The sequence below is a fragment of the Eulemur rufifrons genome, chromosome 3, assembly GCF_041146395.1.
Source record: "Eulemur rufifrons isolate Redbay chromosome 3, OSU_ERuf_1, whole genome shotgun sequence".
Classification (NCBI taxonomy): domain Eukaryota; kingdom Metazoa; phylum Chordata; class Mammalia; order Primates; family Lemuridae; genus Eulemur; species Eulemur rufifrons.
Genome location: NC_090985.1, coordinates 43,537,233 through 43,564,771, shown reverse-complemented (window position 1 = coordinate 43,564,771; position 27,539 = coordinate 43,537,233). Strand labels below are relative to the sequence as shown.

At 40.4% G+C, this 27,539-nt stretch overlaps 1 protein-coding gene across 2 annotated transcripts in view; it reads left to right on the top strand.

Moving 5' to 3' along the window:
- Nucleotides 1-27,539, top strand: part of DEPTOR (DEP domain containing MTOR interacting protein) — a 149,647-nt gene that overhangs the window by 48,490 nt on the left and 73,618 nt on the right. The window contains exons 2-3 of one of the 2 annotated variants that reach the window (XM_069466041.1): nt 509-687; nt 2,156-2,279. The exons of the other annotated variant lie outside the window; for it this stretch is intronic. Of the exons in view, the coding sequence (XP_069322142.1) occupies nt 509-687; nt 2,156-2,279 (303 nt within the window). The remainder of the gene's footprint in view (nt 1-508; nt 688-2,155; nt 2,280-27,539) is intronic. 2 annotated transcript variants of the gene reach the window in all.

Below are 27,539 nucleotides of genomic sequence, written 5' to 3'. Positions count from 1 at the left end.
GTATTTTCTGATATATGTCTGTAGTGTCCAGTAGCACCTAAGAGGCAGGTAGTAGGCACTCATTAATACTTGTTATATGAACCGATGAATGCAAGGATGGTCAACCCTGAACAACTTGTGATGAAGAGAGGCACCTTGTTTCAGCAAGTTTCTAGAGTTTTTGTTTGTTGGTTGGTTGAAGCAGTAACCCCACAGGTAGAGAGAGAAAGAGAGGGGAGTGAGGCAGAGTAGCGGGTAGAAGAGCTTTTCTCACTCTTCTCAGTGGCAGGAGAGTTCTAGCTTGGCTGTGGCTGGTTTCCCCTCATATTTGCCTGTATCATCTCTAGATGAGAGGGCACAGTCACTTTCTGGAGGCTTTGGGCTCTGACAGGATGGAAGTCACCTAAAGATAGTTAATGACCATCCAATGCATTTAGAACTTCTGTTTTGCTACTGCTCTTAATGGGATTGGTTTAATAATTGGTGCTGTCATCCACATTCGTAAAGCGATTGCTAATTTTTCTTCCAGGCTCAGGCTACATGAGGAAAAAGTTATTAAAGATAGACGACATCATCTCAAGACCTACCCAAACTGTTTTGTCGCAAAAGAACTGATTGACTGGCTGATTGAGCACAAAGAGGCTTCCGACAGAGAGACAGCAATTAAACTCATGCAGAAATTAGCAGACCGGGGCATTATTCATCATGGTGAGTGAGCAGGCAACAGTCAAGGTGACTTGAGAGAAAATCAAGGACTAAGTCTTTTCATGAACCTACCCATTTAAGAATAAAACATTTTACTTTGTCTCTTGTGTACCTCTCCCCAAATGCACTCCCTTCCTCCCTCTAAGAGGCATTTGGGTTATTTGCATGTACTTCTTTATACTTTTCCTTTCTATATATGCATCTTTAAGCAAGATATCATACTTTTTATATAGTTTTGCATTTGTTTTTTGAGACAGGGTCTAGCTCTGTTCCCCAGGCTCAAGAGCAGTGGCACGATCACAGCTCAACGTAGCCTCCAACTCCTGGGCTCAAGCAATCCTCCTGCCTCAGTCTCCCGAGTAGCTGGGACCACAGGCATGTGCTACCATGTCCAGCTAATTTTTCTATTTTTGTAGACATGGAGTCTTGCTATGTTGCCCAGGATAGTTGGCCTCAAGCAACCCTCCTGCCTTGGCTTCCCAGAGTGCTGAGATTATAGTCATGAGCCACTGCGCCTGGCTGTTTTATATGTTTTAAATCATTATAGAGATGTATGTCTATTCTTTTTTTAATAATTATTTTAATTTTATTTTCCTTTTACTTTTTTTATATTAATTTTCTTTTTTTTCCCTCCTCTAATCTGAAGGAAGAAGTATGTCTATTCTTTTGCAACTTGACCAACACACTGTGAGATTCATCCATATTGATAGTATATCTTTTTTTTGTTCGTTTCTGCTGCTATATAGTATGGCATGTATAATTAGACTATTGTATGTTTATTGATGGACATTTAGGTAGTATCTGAGTTTGCTATTACTTTCAATGGTTTAGTGAACATTCATGAACATGTCTCCTTGAAATCTATCACCCTGTCCTCAACCTTTGCACATGCTTTTATTCTCTTGGGCTGGAATGCCCTTTCTCCTCATTTTTGCACAATTTCTACTCATTTTTTCATTCTTCAGATCTCCATTTACATGCAAACTCCTCAGGGAAGCTGCCATTTCTCAAAGCTGAGTTACTGTGTTCCTGGGATCCTGGGTGCTCCTGCTTTGTGCTCCCACTGCACTGTGTCCTCACCTCTTTAGCCTTATCACACCATAGTTTAATGACATGTTGACATATCTCCTTATCTCACTAGATTTCACAGTCTTTGGGGCTGACACATACCCCAATATCATGCTCAAAAAGAGTTTGTAGGATGATGAATTCAATTTTGTGAACCTCTTAATAGATAATAATAATGATGATGGCAATGATGATGGTGATGATATCTAATAATACTGGACACTTACTCTCTGCCAGATATTAATACTGTGTAAATACTTTACATGTATTAACTCATATAGCAGATACTTGTGTGCTTGAAGAATTAGAGAAATGATTCTTAATTAGCATTTTATGTCACTTGAATAATTAAATGAGTGATTTTTTTTTTCTCATATGCCTCTCTGTGCATATTGTGTTTCAGTGTGTGATGAGCATAAGGAATTCAAGGATGTCAAACTCTTCTACCGCTTTAGAAAGGATGACGGCACCTTCCCGTTGGACAACGAAGTGAAGGCCTTCATGAGAGGGCAGAGGCTGTACGAGAAGTATGTCCCACATGAAATCCCCATGTAATCTTGACTTGTAGAGAGAAGCAGGGCTATTTCCGTCTTTCACTGTGTTGACTTCAGCCTGGTTTCTCCATGTGGGCTGGTTACATAACTGTTCCTTTTCACATGGGAATACTCTCACCCATTTGCTTTTCTCGTTGCCAGAAATTAAGTTGATTTCATAAGATTCTTAATAAAGAATTTATTTAAATATTATTTTCTATATTTAAGTTGATTTAACAAAATTCCAGAAGTAAAAACAAAACAACAGATTGATGTTTGCCGTCCAATGATGCAGATACGCCTTTCCTCTTTGAAATGCTGTTGTGTAACTCAGAGGTTCGGGCTTGTAAATGGCTGAAGAAGCAAGTGCCACACGTAGGGGACACTCAGGGGAGGTCCAGAGATGAGCAAGCAGTGAGGGAATTTCAGGTAGCTGGATGTCTGCAAGGAATAATCTTTCAGCTCCTTTGAAGAGATGAGTATAATCTACATCCCAGAAATATTTGGTTGGTGGGTCTTAAATCCCCCAAGTGGTCTGTCTCTGAGCTGATCTGCTATTTCTGTGGCCTCCTTCCCATCCTGCCTCCCTTGTTTCTTTCCAGGACAACCATTAGAGAAAGGAGTGTAGAAGCAAGACACCTTCTCCTTAACCCTGGTTGCCTTACAAGGCTTGAGGGAGTTGGAAAGTACCTGTGGGTCACATAAAAGAGCCTACTCGACAACGGGTGGTGGGTAGGGCTGGGGGTGGGTGTCTGGGTGGTCAGATTAAGCAGTGTGATGATTGAGAGCCAGATGGAGTTTGAATTCTAGCCCTGCCGCCTGACCTTTGCGAAGCTCAGAGTCCTCCTAAGTGACTGGGAGCAGTGGTAGCACCTACCTCCTAGTACTGTTGTGGGAATTAAAAGGGTAAACTGTGTCAAGTACTTAACTATTTAGCTCAGGGTCTCTGGCATGTGATATGGATTCTGACCTTCCTGTGTTACACGCTCTGGCCCAGTTCTATTTGCCTCTCTTTCTGGAGCTGGTATCATCTAACCATTTAATGTTCTAATTTGTACTGGTTCTTCTATCACTTGCGTCCTCTACTGAAGTATGGAAAACCCCTCATCTCCCTGACTCCCACCAATTTGAATGGAAGGGATCCATCAACACTTCCATTTGTATACTTGAGTGTGTGTTTATATTTTGTTTCTGGCTGTTTTCTTTTACTTTCTTAGTTCCTTTTGTAAAATTCTAGCAGGTGTTAGGTATTTAGATAACCATGGTGGTCCCTTCAAACTTTAAGGTTCTATGTTGCCAAAAACATGCCTATCATTTCCATGGAAGGAGGCCAGGGGATTCTGTGTATTCTTCTCTAGCTACAGCGTATCTCTTGGGATCTGGGACACCACATTATGGGGCTGGGATCAGCAATAATTGAAAATGTCTGATAGAAAACTATTATTGCTAATGGGGTGGGTATGGCAAGATAATAGGAAAAGTTAAAGACAGTTGCTCATACCTCCAGAAAACAGACGTACTCCAGCCTCATCTTCTGTTGCATCTCCCCTTCCATCCTATGGGCCAGTCACACTGAACTGTGTGTCTCTGGACCACCCAAGTGCCCTCTCTGCCTTCAGGAGATTTATTAATTCATTAATTATTCAGCAAATATATACTAAGCCCTTACCATATGCCAGGGGCAGTTATAGGCACTGGAAATGCCCCTGCCTTCATGGAGCTTGCACTCCAGCTGAAGAAGCAGAAACGAAGTGGCTATACACATGGAGATGCAATGAACTATCATACAGGTGGTTATCTGTGCTAGAAAGAAAAATAGACTTATTGAAGGTGGTGAGGCATTTTAGATCGAGGTGTCAGGGAAAACATTCCTGAGGAGGTGACATCTGAATAAAATGGACCTTGCAGACACCTGGTGGAAGAGCATCCCAGGCAAAGGGAACAGTGAGGATAAAGGCTTTGAGGTGCTTGACATCTTTAAGGACAGTAATGAGACCAGAATGTCTGGAGGGCAGGAAGTGAATGATCTTGCAAAATATAGGTTCGTATCGTTGTTTAAGATAATAAGGGCAGATTCTATTTATTGTAGGAGATGAGTTGGGGCCAGTTTATATAGGGCCCTTAATGCCATGGTAAGAATTGCTGATTGGAGTAGGGAGTAGGGAGGTGGCAATCTGATATACTTTTTGCCCATGCTGTTCCCTCTGCCTAGAGGACTGTTTCTGCTGCTCTCAGCCCTTTCCCTAGCTCACTCTGACTCCTCTCGGCTTCACATTAACTAAGACCTCTGGAAATCCTATACATCCTTAGGACTGGGTTAGGTGCCCGTCCTTCATGTTTACCCCATCAAAGACACATATGTTCTCACTAATAAGTGGGAGCTAAACGATGGGTACACACTGGCACAAAGACATATAAAGGACACTGGAAACCACGAAGGGGGACGGGTGGGGGGTATGGAATAAAAACTTACCTATTGGGTACAATAAACACTATTCTGGTGACAGACACACCAAACGCCCTGACTTAAACATTATACAAGGTATCTATGTAATAAAAATATTTTTACCCCCTTAATATTTTGAAATTTTAAAGAAATGACTGAAAAAAAAAGGAGTTGCATTAAAATTTAGTCTTTGAATGTTTACTGCATTAGACTAAGAAAGTTAGGATGGGGACTGCCTATCCTTTGTATCTCTTGTGGTTTGCGATGAGTCTAGCCAATCGTAAATGGTAAAAGTATGAATACACTTTTAGATGAGTTGATCAATTTTACTATATTTTTTCTGTGTGCAGTTGGCTTTCTAGTTATTGGTGTTCAGCGTCTCAACTTCCAAATAAATTTATTTCTTCAATCCACTTGTGAAATTAGAGCCAGTAAACAGTAATTTAGTAAGTACTTAACCTCCGATGACACAGCTGTCACCTTGCAAACCTTAGCCCCTAATTTTGGTTGCTGGAACAGACTTTGGGACTTTTGGAACTGACAGTTCAGTTTCCCTATTTGATCAGTTATATTTAGTGTATGCACTTAATTATTTTTTGTCCATTTTCCTCATTTTCTAGGCCATGTTTTCCTTGAATTTCAGCTCAAACTATTGTTTTATAAGTTTTAGATACTTTATTTTTATACCATTAAAAGTGAATAGTTGGTTTTGTTTGTAGTTTATGTTTTCAAGTGTTTTATTTATGTTAATATTGAAGTGTTTTTTTTATCTACATTCTCTTAGCCAGAAACTTTGTTTGGGATATCTCTAACATTTATGAATCAAGGTCTTGCAAAATATGTGTTCCCATTGTTGGTTGCCTTTTAAGATACTAATAGATATTTGCTGATTGCTGACTATCTAGCAGACATCCCAAATAATCCACTTTAGCAAATCATCATAACATCTCCAAGTTAGATGGTATCATTTGTCCCCATTTTATGGATGAGGAAAACGTGGGAGAGAGAGGTTAAATCTCTTACCCAAAGTCACCTTACTAGTAAATAAGAGCTGAAAGTTGAACCCAGGAGCCCAAAGCCCAAACTTGTTGCCACAAATCTATTAATAAATCCTTTCCATTTCTTTTCATGGAGATTAAATGGTGAAATAAACATCTACTACAAAGTGTAGTTTACCTTAAAGTGTAACAGTGGATTTACAAGTTGCCAGGGTATAGAATTTTCTGTAAAAATTCACTGAAAAATATATGATCTTAAAGTAGACATTGGAAATGACAGTGAAATGTTTTTCCTTCATGGTAGATCTACGTGGCATTCTATAGATATGATAGAAATAACAATGCTTATTATTTGTAAATTAAACTTCTTAAGGCACTTCCTTTAGATTATTTTACCTAAACTTTCTTATAAAATGGATGGAGCATTGCCTTCCCAGCCCATTTTGAGAGGGAGCATCTGGGACCCAAAGCAGTTAAGTAATTTACGCGTGATGGTGGTCAGTGTGAGAGGACAGAGGTGACATCTGAACCTACGGTGCAGGTGTTGAGGCCGCTGCAGTCTCCACGGCTTCCGACAGCTCCAATGGGCTGGCCGTGTTGTCAGTGTTTCCTTTTGGCTCTTCTTCTCTTGTTTGTTTGTTCTGTGCTATTAATAGAACTTTGTGAAACTCGGTGGTTTCTGACTGAGGTTTTGCTGAACTGTGCTGATTTTTGGGTACCCTGGGCTTCCAACACATACTGGTGTTTCTCAGTCTGCTATTTCGCAGGACAAAGCTGGGTCTCAAAACTAAAATTTCAGTGACTCTGCTGTCTCTTACTATCTGTGCCCCTCCAGTTACCTTACTTCAGAGGTACTGGAACAAATGCTGATGAAGAGGCCAGAAGCCAGCCTTTTCAGATTGTCTTAGTGTGAGGGAAGTCTTAGGTGACCTGGTGACATGACTCCTCCTGGATAGTGTGTGACAGTGGGCATGGGCTTTGGAGTCACACAGCCCTGGTCTTCAATCCCAGCCTCACGACTTGCTCGCTCTGTTACCTTGAGCAGGTTGCTTAACCTCTCTGATCTGCAGTCTTCAGTGGGGATAAGGCTGGGACCCACTTGGAAAGGCTGCTGGGAGGATTAACTGAGATCCATCTGTACTGTGCCAGCACAGTGCTTGGCATAGAGCGAGACCCTAGGAAATGTAAACTGTTGCTATCAGAGAAGTAAATAATGATATAAACACATGACACCTATTATTCTTGTTTTATCATATTATTTCAACAAGCAGCAGAGCATGGCAGTTGAGAGCCCAGGGGCCAGGCTACCTGGGTGTGAACCCTCGCTTCAGGCCCTGGAGCAACTGGCTTCCCCTCTCTCTGCCTCCATTTGCCCATCTGGTAAACGGAGATACTGACTGTACTGACCTCAGAGATTTCTTGTGGGGATAAAGTGGACTCATACATATACACACACAGGACAGGGCCTACCTCTGAGTAAGAGTCTATGCTACTGCTCATCTCTGCTGCAAGCTTGGGGAGAGTAGGAGAAAGAGAATGTGTGCTTGGGGGTTGATGCCCTGACTTTGTTGTTTGGAGAAATTCATCTAAGCACATTCAGAGAACAATGCACTTTCATCAACAAGCTCCATCCAGCCTTCACCATGGCCAGTTGATGGACTGAGGGTACAAAGAGAAGGCCTAGCACGGCATCCCTCTGGGGGACTTACAGTTTCCCACTTAATTTTGCATGGGCACAAATATCTCAGACCCGCAACACATGAACGTAAGTTTCATTCTCCTAAACAGTATAATTTTTAGTTTTCAAAGGAAACTTTATAAATAGGATAAATATCTATAACTTAAAACAACAACATTGAATGAATCCGTGGATGTTGCCTTCAGAAGGTAGAAGGTGTTTGGGATGCACATTCTAAACTGAAAAACTTGACTGTCTTTCATCTGTTGGCAACATAAACCTCTTTAGGAAAAATGTAGGACTCAGGATTATCAAGTACTCTATATTCTTACAAATAGAATTAACTATAAAAGAGAATGTGAGTTTGAGGTACAATTTGGACTTTTTTTTACTAAACCTGGTAGTTGAAATGCACATTTTAAACTATCTTTGATTTCATCTTCAGACTTAAAGGAGATTTTGCAATTCTAATTTAACCTCAGTCTTTATATGGAGTTGAATCCCTTCTAGGTCTGATTCATAGAGACATTACTCTAGTTTTTCATCCAAAGAGCCTTGATTTTTCTCAGCAGCAGGAGTTTCTCTCTCTAGGTACTAGTAGGTCTATTTATCCTGCTTAGGAGTTTAGACCTGATTAAAGAATTGCCTTAAAGTGCCCATATGAAGGTAGGTATCTCCTGCTTCCTTTGTTCTGTCTTCTACAAAACCAAAGAGAAATACCAGGGAGAAACTGTATCCATAGAGGCAGAGCCCTTCTGTGTGGTTTATCTTATCGCAGGTTTCCCTACCCTGTGCCTCAGGCTGTTTCTCCTGTTCTCCCCGGTGCTTGGGACAATAAATATTTGTTGAATGAACAAAGGACTCTGGATGTTGTGATTGCTAAGAGCTGCTGAGTCTGTGCCATGAAAGAGCTACACAGAGCTTGCTTTTAATGACAAGCAACAATAGCCAAAAGTTCACCTTGTCAGGCCCCTTTAGAGCCTACAAAGCATCTTACACACTAATTTGTTTAATCCTCTGTACAACTCTGCATTATACCCAACAGGCATAATTAGTCCCATAGTAGAAATGGGGGACATGAGCTATACAGAGGTTTCATTTCTGACACACACCCTAAAATATAAAGCTGGAATGAAAAAAAAAAAAAAAAAAGGTCCTTAAACTTTTAAGTCCATCTTCTATTTCCAGTATAGAGTGTTTTTCAAACTGAGATCCTGAGTTCTGCAAATTGATTCTAATTTTGTCTTCAAAATAATCTTTTGACTAGTTTACAAACTGTAGTAAAAATATTTTCTAATGTGTTATATACATTTTCATAGTTTACTTGTGCTGTCCAATTGGTGGTTTCATAAATTTTTTTTTTTTTGAGATGGGGTCTCATTCTGTCACCCCAGGTAGAGTGCAGTGGGGTCATTATAATTCACAGCAACCTCAAACTCCTAGGCTCAAGCGATTTTCCTGCCTCGGCCTCCTGAGTAGCTGCGACTACAGGCGCATGCTATCACGCCCGGATAATTTTTCTATTTTTAGTAGAGACTGGGTCTTGCTCTTGTTCAGGCTGGTCTTGAACTCCTGAGCTCAAGGGATCCTCCATCATCAGCCTCCCAGAGGCCTGAGCCACAGTGCCTGGTCCGTAGAATCTTGAAATGAACATTTCCTGCTTTCTTGGTTTATTTGAAGTGTCCTAAGATCACAATGTCAGTTCGTTAAAAGTTGTTACCTTTTGTAATTGTGTATTTGTGTGACCAGGGATGATTTTGATACTTTGTAATTAATGTTAAGAGCTGCTTAGAATCTGAGATGTTACCCTACTTGCAAGCTAACAAGTTTGCCTGCCACCGTTTTGTGGATGTTGACAGAAGACACAAGGCCCCTGGGTTAGGAAAGACAGTTTATTGCTCTTAGCAATAGCAGTAGCCAGAGTATCCTTTCAATTGAATCCGTTCCCACAGAACAGCACAATGAGGAGCAGTAAGTTGTGTTACAGAAGAGGGACCGTAAGCTTGAGGAACCTGGATATTTTATAATGGTCTTCAAGCCAATCTGCTGTCTGCCCCAGAGGGAGATACTACCTTCGTTATACTGGCAGAAAGCAAACCTGCATTTTTTTTCTCCAGAGAGAGACACTGTGTTTTACCTTCCAAGTCTGTTCACTATGCAGACATTCTTGAAAAGCTAGTCTGGAACAAAAGCTGTCAGTGCTTCTGCTGGTAAGACGTGAGGAAACCTGAAAGACCCACAGGGAATCATCTTCCAACAACTAAAACAAAATATACAACTTAATTAGATTTTGTACCTGATCATTGAGGTAGCAATAATTATCCTCACCATTCCTTTCGTTTCTGTATTTTGTGTGTGTTAATCAAAATTACCTTATAGATTTCACTGCATAAATTTTACAAGTAAATGTTATGTGTTAACTAAAAAAAAAAAAAAAATTGATTAATGAGGTTTATACTTTGGAAAAAGGAGAGCTTTATTTCTCATGAAGGGTAGCAACCTGTTTTGTGGCCATTCCAACAGGTTGGGAAGCAGAGCCCTGGCCGGAAGCCAGGCACACAGGTTTCAAAGAAGAGACAGAAGGGAACAGGATTTTATACTCAGTGAAATATACGTACTCAACGAGCTATAGGAGGAGTCATGAGTATTTATGAAGGGAAATCATACACATATAATTGTGCTTTATCTCTGCCATCCTGTCATGGCTGGGAACTCAACTTTAAGGTGTTTCTGGGACCGCCTTGGCTGAAAGGGATCCATTCAGTTATCAGAGGGCTTAGGATTTTATTTTTAGTTCACAGTCCCCCTCTTTTGGCCAAGATATGCCAGAGGCAGTAGCGATGGCCAAACTTTATTTTGTTCCATCAACAAATAAGGCTGGAGTGAAGTGGCTATTTGCCTTAGGTCCATCTAGGCCCTCAGTGGGACTCTTAGGGCCCAGAGAGGTTTACAGCCATAAAAGCTTACACCCAATTAAATATTTGGGGCCAGATGGGAATGGGGGTGGACAGACACTCATTAATCCCTTAAAAACCTTTTAAGCAATAGAGTTGAAAACCGAAAGCCAAAAACAAGGTTATAAAATTAACTTGTCTATAAATATTGAGCTACTGTAGTCTTAGTTTTAGTTACAGAATTGTAGCAATTAGTTATATAAACATAAGCATTTTGTTAAGACCATTTTATCCCTCAAACTGGCCCTTACAATCTCACATGCCTCCCTCTTCAGCCACTGAAAGGTAGAAGAAGACAAGAAGTTCAAGGTCATTTAAGGATTGAAAAAAAGAAAAACAAGCTTTGGGGGAGGAAGGGAGGGGGTGGGAGAGAGAGGAAGTAGGGGAGAATAAGCCTAGACTAGTCAGCAAAAGGTGGTCTTGTTATTCAGATGAAGCCCTGTGGACAATAGTCCTCAGAGAGATTAGATGGCAAATGTTTCTTTTCAGACTTTTAAAGGTGGAAACTTTTTCATAAAAGATACTATTGCAGCAGTCCTTTTAAAATACATTAAAGAGATATACCTTGGGGCAAAACATTTCTTATCTCTTTAGTCTATTTTGAAGCTAAAAGTTTTACATATCAAAAGCCAAATTGATAGTTTTGGGGAAATTTGCATTAGAGGTCCTTAGAGAGAGACAAAAGAGTGAGAGAAAAAAAAGCAAATTGGGATAATGAAGAAAAAAACCCCAAAATATAAACACATTGTCCCATGCCTTCTTTAGTCAATTTTTTAATTCTGTGAATAAATCAGTTTAGTTAGGCAGCTGTGTCCCGTTCCAGGAGGTGGTACCGTAGGAGCTTTTTAAACAGAAGGAAAAAACAAAGGTCAACATTTGGAGCAATTTTTTAAAAAACTAGTTGGGAAGGAAAACAATTGTTAGGAGCAGAGATGGAGAGGTAAGAAAAAAAGCAAAGCTTCGACTGTAAATATTTCCCATGTGCCATTTTTGGGGAGTCTTTTTTAACTTTCAATCACTCTCTTTAGGGAGGCTGTGAGAGACTTTTGATCCCATTTGGAAAACTTCAAATGCCAATTATAGTTTTATCTTCATTGTTTTGAAAGGTTTGATAGCCTCTTTGTTTTAATTGAGCATGAAGGTAAACTAGAGGTTTCCTAAGATTTTACAGTGGCCAGCAAAGCTTTAAATTATTTTAGGTTAGATTTCAAACATTTACAAGAATTTTTTATAGTTTTTTGGCATGTTAGTCACTAGTGTCTCTGGCAGGGGATCAGAGACCATTTTCTTAGAACTAAAATTTTTATAGCTGCACTTACCTTTATGACAGGGTCCTTCCAAACCCTCATGGACCAGCTGAACCCAACTAGGTTCTTCCCAAACCCTGCACCTACAAAAACATTCCCTGGGAGGTGGGGGGCAGAGTGGGGAGAACCAGGGAAACTGGGGTAGCCTCCCCACAACCCAAGGCTAACAGAGACATTTCCTCTGGGGTCTGGAATGGAGGGAGCCAGGAAAACTGGAATAGGCCCCCCAAACCCAGGGCTAACAAAGACACACCCTCTAGGATCCAGAATTGAGGGAACCAGAGCTGAGGAGAAATGAAGGGAAGGGGTGGAGAGAAACAAATTCTCCGAGATCTTCATCTTAAAAGTGGGAGATCTTGGATCCAGGGCAGTTCCCCAGAGTTTCTCTCAGGGAGGTCAGGGAGATAACTGAGCTATCAATGGGCTTGTGCAGACATCATCAGTGCGTTGACCTCCAATCATGCTGGGGGAAACTGGGGGTCTCCCAGGGTCCCTTAGTGGTCGTCATTTGTTAACAACGACAACAAATTAACAAGGTTTATACTTTGGAAAAAAGACAGCTTTATTTCTCATAAAGGGTAACAACCTGTTGGCAGCATATCTTATAAACAGGAAATTAAAAAATGGATTCTCTATAAGGTTTGAGAAAAGAGGTTAGTTGGTTAAAAAGTTTTAAAACTATGCCTTTTTATTTTTTTTTTTATTTTTTTTCTTTTTAGACAGAGCCTTGCTCTGTCACCCAGGCTAGAGTGCCGTGGTATCAGCCTAGCTCACAACAATCTCAAACTTCTGGGCTCAAGGGATCCTCCTGCCTCAGCCTCCCAAGTAGCTGGGACTACAGGCACGCGCCACCATGCCTGGCTAATATTTTTAATAGAGATGGAGTCTCGCTCTTGCTCAGGCTGTTCTTGAACTCCTAATCTCAAGCGATCTTCCTGCCTCGGCCTTCTGGAGTGCTACAGGCATGAGCCATTGCACCCATCCCAAAATTAAGCTATTTTTAAAGGGCCATCATCTCTTCTCATAGGGTATTTAACAACAACTTTAGAACAAAAATTTTAGTGATTTTATTGTTCATGTGTAGCTTAGAGTCATGGGAAATTTTTGACAAAATACATAAATACATCCTTGTTGGATACTCCTAATAATCTCCTTTCTCCTTCTTTCTCCTTTTCTTTTTTTCTTCCTTTCTCTTTCTCTCTCTGTCTCTCTGTCTCTGTCTCTGTCTTTCATTTCTTTACAGCCATCCTTGCAAAGCTGTGTGTCTTGCCTGACAGGTTATTCAAATGTTTAATAATTTGCCCATCAGGGGTCCTGGGGACTGAAGTGACTACATAAAGCAAACTCGGTGTTTTATAATTTTAAATCTCCACAAAAGTTTTATAGTGCAGTCATTCTCAAATAATTTCACTATCTAAACATTGCCTTATAAATTATAAGTGCAAAGTATGCCAGAGAGTGTGCTTGCATATTGTAAATAACCAGCCCTAGTTATTTATTTAGCCTCACTTTGTTGGCTCTCTGTCTCTTACAGTAGCAGCCTCAGCCTGCCAGGGAGGGGCCTCTCAGGAGGCAGCCTTATGGCTAGTTTCATCCAGGTTGCTGAGCTGAGCCCTCTTGCCTGGGAACAGAACTAGTCAGTGCCTGTGCATTTGGTTATGCCCAGGGACTGGGAAGGGGAGGTGGTAAAACACATCTGGGAACACGGAGCAGATGGGGAAAAAAGGGGTGATTGGGAGAATGCAACATCACACCCATTAGGATTTAAAACAATAGAAAATAAAAAGTGTTGATGAGGACTTGGAGAAATTAGAACCCTTACACATGGCTGGTGGGAATGTAAAATGGTGTAGCAGTTGTGAAAAAATGGTATAGCAGTTCCTCAAAAAATGAGACATAGAATTACCATATGATCCAGCAATTCCACTTCTGGGTATGTGCCCAAAAGAATGGAAAGCAGGATCTTGAAGAGATATTTGCACACCCATGTTCACAGCAGCATTATTTACAATAGCCAAAAGGTGCAAGTAACCCAAGTGTCCATCGGTGATGAATGGATAAACAAAATGCGGTATATACATATAATGGAATATTATTCAGCCTCAAGGAGGAAAAAAATTCTGACACATGCTACACAACACAAATGAACCTTGAAGACATTATGCTAAGTGAAATAAGCCAGGCACAAAAGGGACAAATATTGTATGATCCCACTTGCAGAAGGCACCTAGAGTAGTCAAAATCATAGAGACAGGAAGTAGAATAGTGGTTGCCAGGGGCTGGGAGGGCAGGGAGAATGGGGAGTCATTGTTTAATGGGCATAGAGTTGCAGTTCGGGAAGATGAAAAAGTTGGATGGTGGTGATGGTTACACAACGATGTAAATGTACTTAATGCTACTGAACTGTACCCCTAAAAATGCTTAAAAAGGTAAATTTTGTGTTATGTATATTTTATCACAATAAAAAATAAAATAAATAGAAATGTAAAAACACCCTAGAGAAAGATGAGGTGGGGGTGGGAAGCAGATAGGCTTATCTTATCGGTGCACAGGCAAGCAAGAGAAAGATAAGAGTGAGGTGATGTTTAAACTGTTGGGGCCAGAAGTTTAAGTGATAGAATCAGGCTGGGATGTTGATAATGATGAAGGCCGCAAACACACATGAGTCGCCCTTACTGATACTTTATACCAAGGACTCTACAAGTGTCTTATGAAAGCCTTGTTCTAAACCAAGAAGTTAAATACTGGTATTCTCCCTTTGGAAATTAGGAAAATTGAGGCTGGAGAAGTGAGCTAACTCGAGTAAACTCACACAGCCAGAAAGCGTGGGGACATCTTCAAAACCTGATTTCCCTCTCTAGAGCCCATGATATTGACTCCTTTTCAGTCTGCAGCTTTAATTTTGCAAAGTTTCTGCAGCTTCAATTCAAAGCAGTAGATTAATGAACACCACTAAATATTGGTAAACGATGTGCTTAATAAAAATGTAAATGGATGGGAAAAAAGTGTCTGTCACTTGGTTCATGTCAACTCCTTTAGTCTGGTTTTGGAAATCACATTCTTCTTACTGTGTCTTGGTAATGCCACCCTCCCCCTGCTGCATAATATGATATTAGTGATAATAGAGCTTTGTTAACATGCCGAGCAGGCAGGCCAGTTGTGCTTGTCAGAAGTCATCAGCCCTAGGTTGTCATCTGCAGATTGCTAGCTCTGGTTGATTATTCAGAAATGACTTGGTTTCAAGGTAAACATGGTGCTGTTTGAACAGTGGACTGGATTCATTGATGATGGAGATTGGCTGTACCGGCTACTTCTGCCAAATTTTCTTAATCATATGTAATTTCAGGGCTATGAACCAAGTTTCTGTAACACTGATTTTGCCAATCAATCTCTATAGTTACTTTTCAACTTGGTAGAATGGAAAAACCATTTAAGATTTCTGGAGTTTAAGAAGCATAGGTCAGAGTTCTGATGCTTTCAACCTTTTGGAGTCTCTGTTTTTATCATCTGTAAAATGGGAAGAAAATGCATACTTCTCAGGCTTGTCGTGAGGACAGAAGAGATAAAGTCCAGTGGAGTCTCATCAAATACAGGACATGTTAGGATTCTAACGTATAAGGAAAAATGCCCCTAGCCAAAAATATCCCTGTGTTACTCAAGTTACATAAAACACATATGTCTTTATACACTGGAATTATAATGAGCATGGTGAGTTGTTCATTTCTGTTTGTCCTTCCACATCCCTTCTGGACCCTTCAACCTGCTGTGTGCCCCAGGGGGCTGGCCTCTCTGCACGGCCCCAGCGGTGCCACTGCCTTCTGGCTTCTGGTACGGCTTATCAGTGGGAGGCAGGAGATTGAGGTCAGGGTATTTATTCCCCTGGTCCCTCCTCACTGTTGAAGGCCATGGTTCCTGCCATGCAGCCCTCTCCTTACATCTCTCCCCTTTGGGCTCCAGAAACTGTCCTCTCTCCTTAACTCCCAGGCCTGGAATTATTAATGGCCAGTGTGCTAGCCCAGGAGGTTCACCATCCCTTTTAGTTTTCCTTAACCCTAACCCATAGCTTCACCAGTTCCTTTATTGTAAACTGCTTTTTATAAACCCTTTATAAACCCCTTTTATAAACCCTTTATAAACCCCTTTTTATAAACCCCATACAAACTGCTTTGTATGTCCTTGTGGTTTCTGGCTGGGACCCTCACTGATAGAGCCTGGGAACTGAGCTGAATTCTTGTCTCCCATCTCCTCAAGTGGACAGGCAGACAGAATTGTCCACACTCTATAAATGGAAAGGTCACTTGCTCTTTTGTTTTTTTCTTCTGATTGTGTACCACGTGATGGTTAAAAATGACACATGATACTCTCAATGGCCACTGTCCTATGAATATGGAGTATGCTTGGATTATAATGGATTATCTTGGCTCCCTTCCTCTCTGCTTCTGTATCACCCTGGGTTCCAGCATGTCAGCAGGGTGACAGAGTCCTGATGTTTCAGTCTCTCCAGCTTGACTATAAGCTCTTTGAGATCATGGATCTTGAGGCCTCACATACCTTTGGCACATGCACATAGCATGTACCTGATAAATGCTCATTGAAGAGATGAATAGATAAATGAATGCATGGTAATTCTTACTTAGGAAAGAAATCAATAGGCAATACTTTTCTTCCTTTCCTAACCTGCAGAATGTTCAAATTCGAGTAAAACCAGTTGTAGATATTTATTATTGTGAGGTCACTATATTTGGTTTTATTGGTTGTAGGTTCTGATCGTAAACATTCAGAAGATAAGAATAATAATTATAGCCGTCATTTACTGAGCACTTCCGTGTTCTAGGCACCCTCCTAAGTATTTTTCACACGATAGTTCATTTAATCCTTCCTACACCTCTAAGAAGGAGGTATTTTCACCACTAATTTACAAGTAAGGAAAGTGAATATGAGATGGGCCAAGTAACACGCTGATACCCTCCAGTTGCTAAAGAGTGACCCTAGCCAAAAGTTGCTCAGAGCGCAGGCTCTTCGCTTTCCTACAACTGGCATTAAAAATTAAAAATGTAAATTCCTTGCAGTGAACCTGGAATTGAATACCATGTTCAGCATGCTTTGAATCTGAGGACCCTAGCTCACATCGAGGGCCAGCTGATTTCATCTGAGAGAGATTTGAAAACTCAGAGTCCTTTCTATTGGAAATGGCTCTTGTTTGTTTTTATTCGTAAGTGTTGAGATTCTAGTAAATGGATCAACGAGGATGGGGCAGGATGAGGTGGTGCTAAACATTCTGCAGCTGACAGGAAAGAGAACACACACAGAAGTGAGGTGGGACCTGAGAGAAGAGGCGGGTATTGGAGCAAAGTAAAAGTGGGTATTTGAGGAGTGATACCAGGAGAAGGCATGGCTGGGAGTTTTCATAGGAAGAGGATATTCTTCCATTGTTGAAGGCTTTGCCTGGAGGCTCCCCTGGTTGGTGGCTGTGTTCTTAAGTGCAGAGATGATTCCAAGAGGAAGGGGTAGTTGCAGTTTTTCTTGCTTTGTCTGCTAAATGAAAACATCCCTGCTTAATTACAGAACCTTCACACAGAGCTTGGGTGGGAAAGCGAAGGCATTGTTCTTCCCAATGGAAAAAGCACCAAACTGACAGAAAGCATTTATTAATTTCAGACCCCCTAGCAAAAGAGTTTCAGAACAGAAAGAAAGAAAATCTAAATAACATTTTTAACTTTATTAAAGTTAAATGTGTAGTTAAATTTTAACTATAAAGTTCATTAAAATATAACATCCATAAAGTATGTGAATCACAAGTGTACAACTCAATACATCTTCACAAACTAAACACACTTGTGGAACCACCATCCAAATAGTATTTTTTTTTTTTTTTTTAAATGTTCTCTGTACTCTACCAAGGTCTGGTATCCTAAACAAAATTAGCTTTGCATCAGTGTGTTTTCTAGAATATAAAAGTAACTTTTAAGTAATTCAACTTCTTTGGCTTTTCTGTTTCACCTCTCATCTGATGCCACCTTCGTCCCTTCATCCTCTCCAGATGCTTAGAATTGGTTCTGCTGGCCAGCTCAGACTGTTGTCTAACCTCTACAAGGTCAGCTCTCAGGGGTATGTGTATTTGTATCCTGTATATACTCATATGTATCATTCATTCACCGCTACAAGATGCCAGGAAATACGTTAAGTGCTTCAAACAGACATCATTTTCACAATGACTCTCTTGAGTACTATTGTCCTCATTAGCTACGAGAGGAAGCTCAGGATCACAGAACTGAACCACCATTTAGAAATCACGGTTCTGAGACTCAAACCCAGACGCTTCCCTTTGCCTCAACCTCTCCAGAGCCACATGTGCTAATAGGCAGGGAAGGAGGACAAGGTAACCACCTGACTCATCCTGGCTCCTTTTGCGTAGCACTGGGGTATTGTTTTGTACTCATTATATTTCCTTCCTGCAGAAGGATAGATTCAGAAAGAACCGTGAAGGCTGTCCTTTCTATCACATTCCACTTTTGCAGACCGATCTTTTCCCTCTAGTCTGTGCTAAGAGATGGTTGAGAGTCGCTAAGCAGCTGCCTACACAGCAGTGGCCCCAGCTTGCTGAGGGTTTCTTTTTCCTATTTACCCTAGATTATAAGTGGTTAGTAATTGGTCCTTGGGCACTGATGACCTCTTGCTGGTTTCCAGTCAGTGGTCAAAGTAATATATAAAAGTAGTTCCCAGCTCTCAAGAATTTTGTTTACTTTACTTCCTCCTCATCTTTTAGAGCAGGAACTTTGCCTTATTTTTGTATTCCCAGTGACCAGCATAGGACAGGGTATCTAGTAAGCACCTGATATGTTTGCTGAACTGAAAGCAAGACTGTCATAGTGGAAAGTGAAAAGGTGACTGATGGGCTGGGTGCAGTGGCTCACACTTGTAATCCCAGCTACTCAGGAGGCTGAGGCAGGAGGATCATTTGAGGCCAGGAGTTTGAGCCCAGGCTGGACAATATAGCAAGACCCTACTAAAAAAAGGTGATTGATGATCATCATACAAAGGGATCATTATGCTGTCATCTTTGTTATCCTGATTGACACCCCATGGCTCTCTATCACCTATAGGCCATGAAGCCTTTCCTGCCTAATTGCTGCCTGTTTCCCATGCTTAGCTCCCCATACCTTGCTCTCCTGCCCTCCCCAATCCTGCCTCCAGCCAACACTGAACTACTTGTCCTAACCTCTCACCACGTGTTTGTACTCTCTGCTCCCTGATCCTGTATCCTCTCATGGTTTCCCAGGGGCAACTTCCATTTCCTCTTAACTTAAAGCTTGAAACCTCTCTGTGGTAGACAGATATTTCATTCTCTTGCTTCCCTTTCATCCTAATATTCCTGTGCCTCTGTTACAGCATTTGCCTGCCTTGCACGTAGGTTTTAACATTCGCTTCCCCATCTGATAGTAAGCATCTCAAGGGGGCAGGCCATGTCTTTTCACTTCTGCGTCTCCCAGGACATAGAAGATGCTCAATAAATATTTCTTGACTGAAAAAATGAATAAATTCACTTACCAAAGTACTGATTTTTTAAACAGCTTTATTGAGGTGTAATTCACATACCATGTAGTTCACCCATTTAAAGCATGTAAGTCAACTGTATGTTTTTTAAAAACTTTATGTTTTTAGTATAGTCACAGATGTGTGAAACCATTTTCACAGTCAATTTTAGAACATTTTCATCACGTCAAAAAGAAACCCCATACCCCTTAGTGGTCACTCCCCTATTCCTTCATCCTCCCTCACCCTCGTCATCCCTAGGCAACCACTAATCTACTTTCTGTTGCTATAGATTTCTCTGTTCTGAACATTTCATATGAATGGAATAGTATAATATATGATCTTGTGTGACTGTCTTCTTTCTTTTAGTATAGTGTTTTCAAGGCTTAACCATGTTGTAGCATGTTTCAATACTTCACTCCTTTTTATAGCCAAATAATATTCCACAGTATGGCTATCCAACATTTTCAGTTTCATCAGTTCATGGATATTTGATTTGTTTCTAATTTTTTGGCCATAATGAATAATGCTGTTATGAACATTCATGTGTAGGTTTTTCTGTGGATATGTTTTTTTTCTCTTGGCCATAGACCTAGGAGTAGAATGGCTGGATTATATGGTAACTCTATGGTTTTAGGAACTGTGAGAGTATTTTCTGAAATGGCTGCACTATTTTGTATCCCCACCAATGGCATATGAGGCTTCCACTTTCTCCATATCCTTGCCAATACTTATTATTATCTGACTTTTTGTTTGTATTCAGCTAGTGGGTGTGAAGCGCTATCTCATCATGGTTTTGATTTGCAGTTCCCCATACAAATCTTTCTCTGTGATTATTGGCCATTTTGTATATTTTCTTTGGTTTATGCAGATGATTTGCCTCCCCCACCTTTTTACTAAGACAGGGTCTCACTCGATTGCCCAGGCTGGAGTGCGGTGCCATGATCAGAGCACACTGCACCCTCAAATGCCTGGGTTCAAGCCTCCTGAGTAGCTGCACAACCACACCTAGCTAATTTTTTTTATTTTTTGTAGAGATGGGATCTTACTGTGTTACCCAGGCTGGTCTCGAACTCCTGGCCTCAAGCAGTCCTCCTGCCTTGGCTTCCCAAAGTGCTGGGATTACAGATGTGAGCCACAGCACCTGGCTGATTTGCCCAGTTTCAATTGGTTCATTTATCTTTTTATTATTGACCTTTCAGTGCTCTTTATATATTCTGGATATAAGTCCCTTATAAGACATATGATTTGCAAATATTTTCTCCCATTCTGTGAGTTGTCTTTTCACTTTCTTATAGGTGTGTTTGAAGTATCTAACTTTTTAATTTCGTTGTAGTCTAATTTATCTACTTTTTCTATTGTCGCTTGTGCTTTTGGTGTCATATCTCAGAATTCTTTGCCAAATTCAAGGTCATAATAGTTTTATGGTATTAGCTCTTACCTTTAGGTTTTTAATCTATTTAGAATTATTTTTTATATAAGGTGTGAGAAGGGTCCAACTTCAGTCTTTGCATGTGGCTAACTGTCCCTTCACCATTTGTTGAAAAAACTGTCCTTTCTCCATTGGATGGCCTTGACACCCTTGTCAAAAATCATTTGACAATAGATATATCAAAGGAGTGATTTAAAATTTATTTTAAAAGAGGGAGTACTATGATTGTACTATACAAGACTTGGTTGACTAAAGCCCAGGGACTGTTTTTCTTGCCTTTTTACACTGCATCAACAATTATGCAGGACAAAATGGTCCTGTTGTCACCTAGCCTGCTAACCTGCAGAAAGGCAGTCCCTACTTATCATTGTGTTCCTTTTTTTTTTTTTTTTTTGAGACAGAGTCTCACTCTGTTGCCCAGGCTAGAGTGAGTGCCGTGGCGTCAGCCTAGCTCACAGCAACCTCAAACTCCTGGGCTCAAGCAATCCTCCTGTCTCAGCCTCCCGAGTAGCTGGGACTACAGGCATGCGCCACCATGCCCAGCTAATTTTTAGCTATATATATTTTTAGCTGTCCATATAATTTCTTTCTATTTTTAGTAGAGATGGGGTCTCGCTCTTGCTCAGGCTGGTCTCGAACTCCTGAGCTCAAACGATCCGCCCACCTCGGCCTCCCAGTGTGCTAGGATTACAGGCGTGAGCCACCGCGCCCGGCCGTGTTCCATTTTTTATCACCCTTTCTTGCCTCTTTCAATATATTCATCCATTTTCCCTGATTGGCATTGTCTTCAATTTTTCTTCATCATCACTTCTTCTTATTCCTCCTAAATTTCTTTGTTTACCCCTCCTTTCTTTCTTTGTTTTGGTTGTAAATTCTTCTATTTTCTAATAATTATAAAATCATCCAAAATAAATAATAATGATTCTTTTAAAAGGAGTCTTTTAGAACCCGAATTCTCTTGACAGTTGTTTGAGAAGGCTCACAGAGGTTTGAATTGTTTAGAATTGAGGGTAGCAGAGCTTGATTTCTCTCCTTCTTGTGTAATTTTGTGGTTATGAAACCATAGTTGAATGTAGCCTTTTAGGATGGCCATGGCCTGAGAATTCGCACTTGGCTTCTGTCTAAAGCCAATTCAAATTCTGAAACTGAGTGCTTAATACAAAGTTAAAAACTATGGGGAATGTGAAAATTACAGCTTGGTCCCCAGAACGTCAGCCTCTTCAGAGCATAAGACCATCACTAAACAGTTCTCGTTTTTCTTCCAGCTAATTTAAAATAACAAAGAGGAAGGGATTTTATCCTTCAAAGACAGATAACATTCTCCATGACTTTTGCTTAGTTTTCAGTCAGTTGATTAGAAGAGCATATTAGTTGAGCATCTAATGTGTACCTCTTCCCAGGGCTCAGTTATCTAAGAAATAAAAATATTTAAAACATGGTATCTGCCCTTCAGGAGCTTCTAGTTCAGCTAAAGCAGTAAAAATAGTACATTAAAAATTGAGAGGGGAGTCCACTTGCTCAAGGCTTCTTGGGTGTGGCTCTGGGTACGAAAAAAAAAAAAAAATGAGAGGATATATACAAAACCAAGGTACTGACTTTAAGTTCAAAAAGAGAGAGAGAACAAGACCTATGGGGTTGCTCTTTAGTTGGGATACTTTCCTAAAGGCCTTGGGACCTAATCTGTGCCTTTAAAGCAGAGTCCCACTATTTCATTTAGCAGCTTTATGGAAATGAGAGCCAGGCTCCTTCTGCCCTTCCCTTCAGGCTGATGCAGCCCCTCTCACCTCTGCACAGGATTGGCCATGAGGGGCTGGGGCTGGATTTCAGCCTCCCTTGGAAGCCAGGTTCCCTTGTGCAGTGAGCAACCTGTATCACTGTACAAGGAGCCCCTATTTTTAGTTTAGATTTCTCCAGAGAAAGGAAAGAGGGAAGAAGGGAGGGAACAGCATGAGTAAACGACAAAAGTGAGAATGAGGATGTTCTGTTCAATGTATGATGTGGAGGCAGGTAAAGGAGGGGAGAAGATACTTGTTGGCAAAAAATATAAAGTGCTGCTTTCCCTCTTTTCTTTACATTTTCTAGTGTGTAATATTTTTACTCATACAAATTAACTGAACTGCTCTCTTAGTTCCAAACCAAATTTTTATGAAAATTGTGTCAACTTACCTGTATAACATCTGCTCTGTAGATAATAGCATAGTACTTAAAAAATGCCAGTGTTCATATAAGCATTTCCACCTAATTAATACTTTCTTGCTAATCACACAGGTCAATGTTATACATTCAAAACTGTTTGTTGGAAGCATGTATCTAAGTATATACATCTAAATTTATTATACATGGGGAATGAGGGTGTGTATGTGTGTGTGTGTATATATATATATACATATATATATATACACAAAACCATTTTGTGAGGAACTAGGCATCTGGTTAAACATAAACTTAAGCTTAATTTAACTTCTTTGTTGATAATATTTTTCCCAATTACAAATGTAGTACATTCTCTTTGGGGGAGAATTTGAGTAATAGAGAACTCTACTATGAAGAAAAATGTCAGGTACAGTGGCTCATGCTTATAATCCCAGCACTTGGGGAGGCCAAGGAAGGAGGATTTGCTTGAGGCCAGGAGTTTGATACCAGCCTAGACAGCCTAACATCTCTATAGAAATAAAAATAAGAAAAATTAACTGGGCATGGTGGCATGTGCTTGTAGTCCCAGCTACTCGGGAGGCTGAGGCAGGAGGATAGCTTGAGCCCAGGTATTCGAGGCTGCAGTGAACTATAATCATGCCACTTTGGGCAACAAAGCATGATCTGTCTCTAAAAAAAAGAAAAGAAAAGAAAAGAAAACGTATTCATAATCTAACCCGGAGCTAACACTTTTAATATTCGGGTGAATGAATTTATAATTTTAAAGGCCAGATAATGATTATCATGTGTATAGAGTTTTATGTTTTGTTTTTTGGAATAATTTATCATATTAACACATGGCCTTTTTTTTTTTTAAAGCCTTGTCTCTAAATTCTAAAACATCTTTTTGGCCTACGCCTCACAGCCCCTTTCATCTACCTCCCTGGCTTTGCTCCTGTACACCATTCACGTATATTCCCACGTTATATAGGACCTTCTCAGCTCTTTTGAATTTTTTTTCAATGTACAAGGAGATCATTATCAGCTTATTTCTATTCCTGTACTGGCCCCTAAATGTAGCAGTTCCTTCTATTGTGATGCTGCCTTCCCTCTAGGTTCATAGGAGTCTGGGAAATCTGACTCAGATAGAGATCCAGGAAAGATTGAAATCAGTTCTCAGTCAAAACCTGTGCTTGCAGGAGGCAAGTATTGTTAATGCTTAACAACTTACACAGTGTATAGCTTTATGTCATGATTACAGGTCAGCATATAAAAATATCAACTAAGAATAAATTTGTTTCATAAAATATAAGATGTTTCGGAGCACCATATACACTTCTGATGACTGATTAAAATGAAATTATTCTTGTCTGTTGAAAGATATAAGGAATCTTAATTCATTTAGACATAAAGAAAGGCATTCGATTATTTTTCTCATAATGGCTCCATCTATAAAACTTTTATAGTCATCGTCATCATCGTCATCATCATCGCTAAAATTTATTCAGTGTTTATGGTGTACCAGGCACCATGACTGAAGCTTTTCTCGCATTGTCACATTTAAGCTGCACAACAACTTCCCAAGTAGTCACCATTTTTATCCACATTTTGCATAGGGAGAAGCAGAGTCCTATTGCTAACAATCGTGCAGAGTTAGGATTGGAAGCCAGGTTTGTCTGACTTTGGATCTCATGATTTTAAAACTACCCAACAGTTTAAGTAAAATTAAAATAATATTAAATAAATAAGGAATAGACAACACAAAATTGTGAATGAGCCATAAATATTGAAATTGCCCTTTAGCTGCCTAAAATAAAGCAGTATGGTAGGTCATCTCCAATGGTGGCTACAGATGTTTCCACCTCTTCCTATGCGTGCACATTGTTCATTTCATGAAGAGCTGGCATGTATGTTCCTCTGTTTGAGCCTGGCCTTTGTCTGTGACTGCTTTAACCAGTATAATTCAGGACAGGTGACATCTTGTGACTTCTAAGCCTAGGCGTTAATAAGTGTGGCATGGTTGATTTATTTTTTACAAGAGTGCCAAGATAATTCAATGGGGGAAAAAGAGTCTTTTCATTAATGGTGCTGGGACAACTGGATAAAATACACATACAAAAGAATGAAGTTGGGCTCTTACCTCACACCTTATATAAAAACTAACTCAAAATAGGTCATGGAACTAAATTTAAGAGCTAAAATTATAGTACTCTCAGAAGAAAACATAGGAGCAAATCTTCATAGGCTTGCATTAGGCATTGGTTTCTTAGATATGATGCCAAAAGCACATGCAACAAAATAGAGAAATAGACAAATTGTACTACATCAAAATTAAAAACTTTTGTGCTACAAACAATACCACCAAGAAAGTGAAAAGACAACTCACAGAATGGGAGAAAATATTTACAAATCGTGTCTGATAATGGACTTGCGTCCAGAGCATCTAAAGAACCCTTAACATTCAATAATAGAAAGACAACTAACCTAACTGAAAAATGGGCAAAGGATCTGAATAGACATTCCTCCAAAGAAGTTATACGAATGGATAACAAGCCAATGAAAACATGCTCAGCGTCCTTAACCATCAGGGAAATGCAAATCAAACTTCAGTGAGATATCACTTCACACCCACTAAGATGGCTATAATAAAAAAGAACACAGGATAACAATTTTTGGCAAGGAAGTAGAGAAATTGGAACCCTTATAATTTATTGGTGGGAATGTAAAATGGTGAAACCACTTCGGAAAACACTCTGTCAGTTCCTCAAAAGGCTAAACAGAGCTGCCATGTAACTCAGAAATTCCACTCCTAAGTGCATATCGAAGAATAATGAAAATATATATCCATAAAAAACTTGTATATGAATGTTTGTAGCAGCATTATACATAATTACCAAAGATGGAAAGATGTTCTCCAACTGATGAATGGTAAACAAAATGTGGTATATCCATATAATGGAACATTATTTGGCAATAAAAAGGAATAAAATACTCAGACATGCTACAACATGGATGAACCTTGAAAACATTATGCTAAGTGAAAGAGGCCAGTCACAATAGGCCACATATTGTATGAGTTCATTTATATAAAATATCTGGAATAGGCAAATTCAGAGACAGAAAATTGATTAGTGTTTGCCTAGGGCTGTGGGGATGGGAAATGGGGAGTGACTGTTGCTAGGTTGGGATTTCTTATTGGGGAGATGAAAGTGTTCTAATGTGGATCATGTAGATGGTTGCACAACTTCTTTATATATTACAAGCTACTGAATTGTGTATGTTAAATGGGTTAATTGTATGGTGTGTAAATTATATCAGAATAAAGCTGGAAGGAGGAGGAGGAGGAAGAGGACTGGGGAGGGCCATGAGGAGGAAGAGGAGAAGCAACAGCCATCCTGGGAGCATCTGCTCCCTCCTCCTTGAGACCCACATCACTGTATGATGTCCAGGCTGCCTTGCTGGAGAGAGAAGCTATATTGAGGAGCACCGTGGAGCCAGCCATCTGGCTCTGGCCACCATCTGCATCAATTGTGAGTGACCCCAAGCTACAGCCATAGAGGAGCTGCCCAGTGCAGTCCCAGACAATGCGTAGAATATTAAGATATAATTAAATGATGTTCATTTTAAGCCACCAAGTTTAGGGGTAGCTTGTTACGTAGCAAAAGAAAATTGAAACCAGTACTAAGTCAAATTCTTTCTTTTTTTTTTTTTTTGGTTTTTTGTCTGTTTGTTTTTGAGACAGAGTCTTGTTCTGTTACCCAGGCTGTAGTGCAGTGGGATAATCATAGCTCACTGCAACCTCAAACTCCTGGGCTCAGGTGATCCTCCTGCCTCAGCCTCCTGAGTAGCTGGGAGTACAGGTGCGTGCCACCACACCCGGCTAATTTTTCAATTTTTTTCTAGAGACAGGGTCTTGCTCTTGCTCAGGCTAGGAAATTCTTACTTTAACACTGTGACTGCATATAAATCCTAAAATGAAATCCCAGGAAAGACTTGGTCTTGAAGAGAGGAACCTGGCCGAGGACATGACTTGATTATAAGGGGAAATGAAGCGAGGAAGTGCTAAGGGCGGCGGGGCAGGTTTTAAAGGCAAACTCAGCCAATCCAGGCAGGCCTGCCAGCTGGCCTCGTTCCCAGAGCACACACTGGCAGACGCAGCTCACCAGCCACTTGTCCGGAGGCCACCAGCTACTTAGCAGGAGCTCGAGAGGGCTGGCAGGTCATGTTTCTGGTTACAAGAAGTGACACAAATTAACCCCATCCACTTGTCCTTCCTACTCCCTGAAAGGAAAATCACTGAGCTTGAAGGACAGGGTGGTTAGAAGCCAAGAGTCTGTGTCTGTGTCTTAAATGGAGGCTGTCAGCTGTGCAAGAACTGCCCTGGTTCGCCTTGTCTCCACCCAGGGTCATCCTCAGGAGGTCATTTTTAATATAAAGTTGCATAATGATGTCTAGCAGGGGAATGCATAGAAATAAGTTCATTCAGCAAATACTTTTTGAAAACCTATCGTGCGAGGAAACATCTGTAAACCTCATGAACAGGGACTCTGGTCTCAAAATGCTTATGGTCAAGTGAGCAGGTGATTCCCCTAAGGCTCTCACAAGTGGTATGTAGTCCAGAAATGTAGTATTCAGAAATGTCTTAGAGGAAGTAAAGTCTAAAACCAGGAAACTAGGTGGCTAGTTTTTTCTCTATTTTCACCCCCAAATACCTTATCTGTGGGTCAAAAGAAATGAAGAAATGAGGTTACTACTCCTTGTTGGGGCACACAC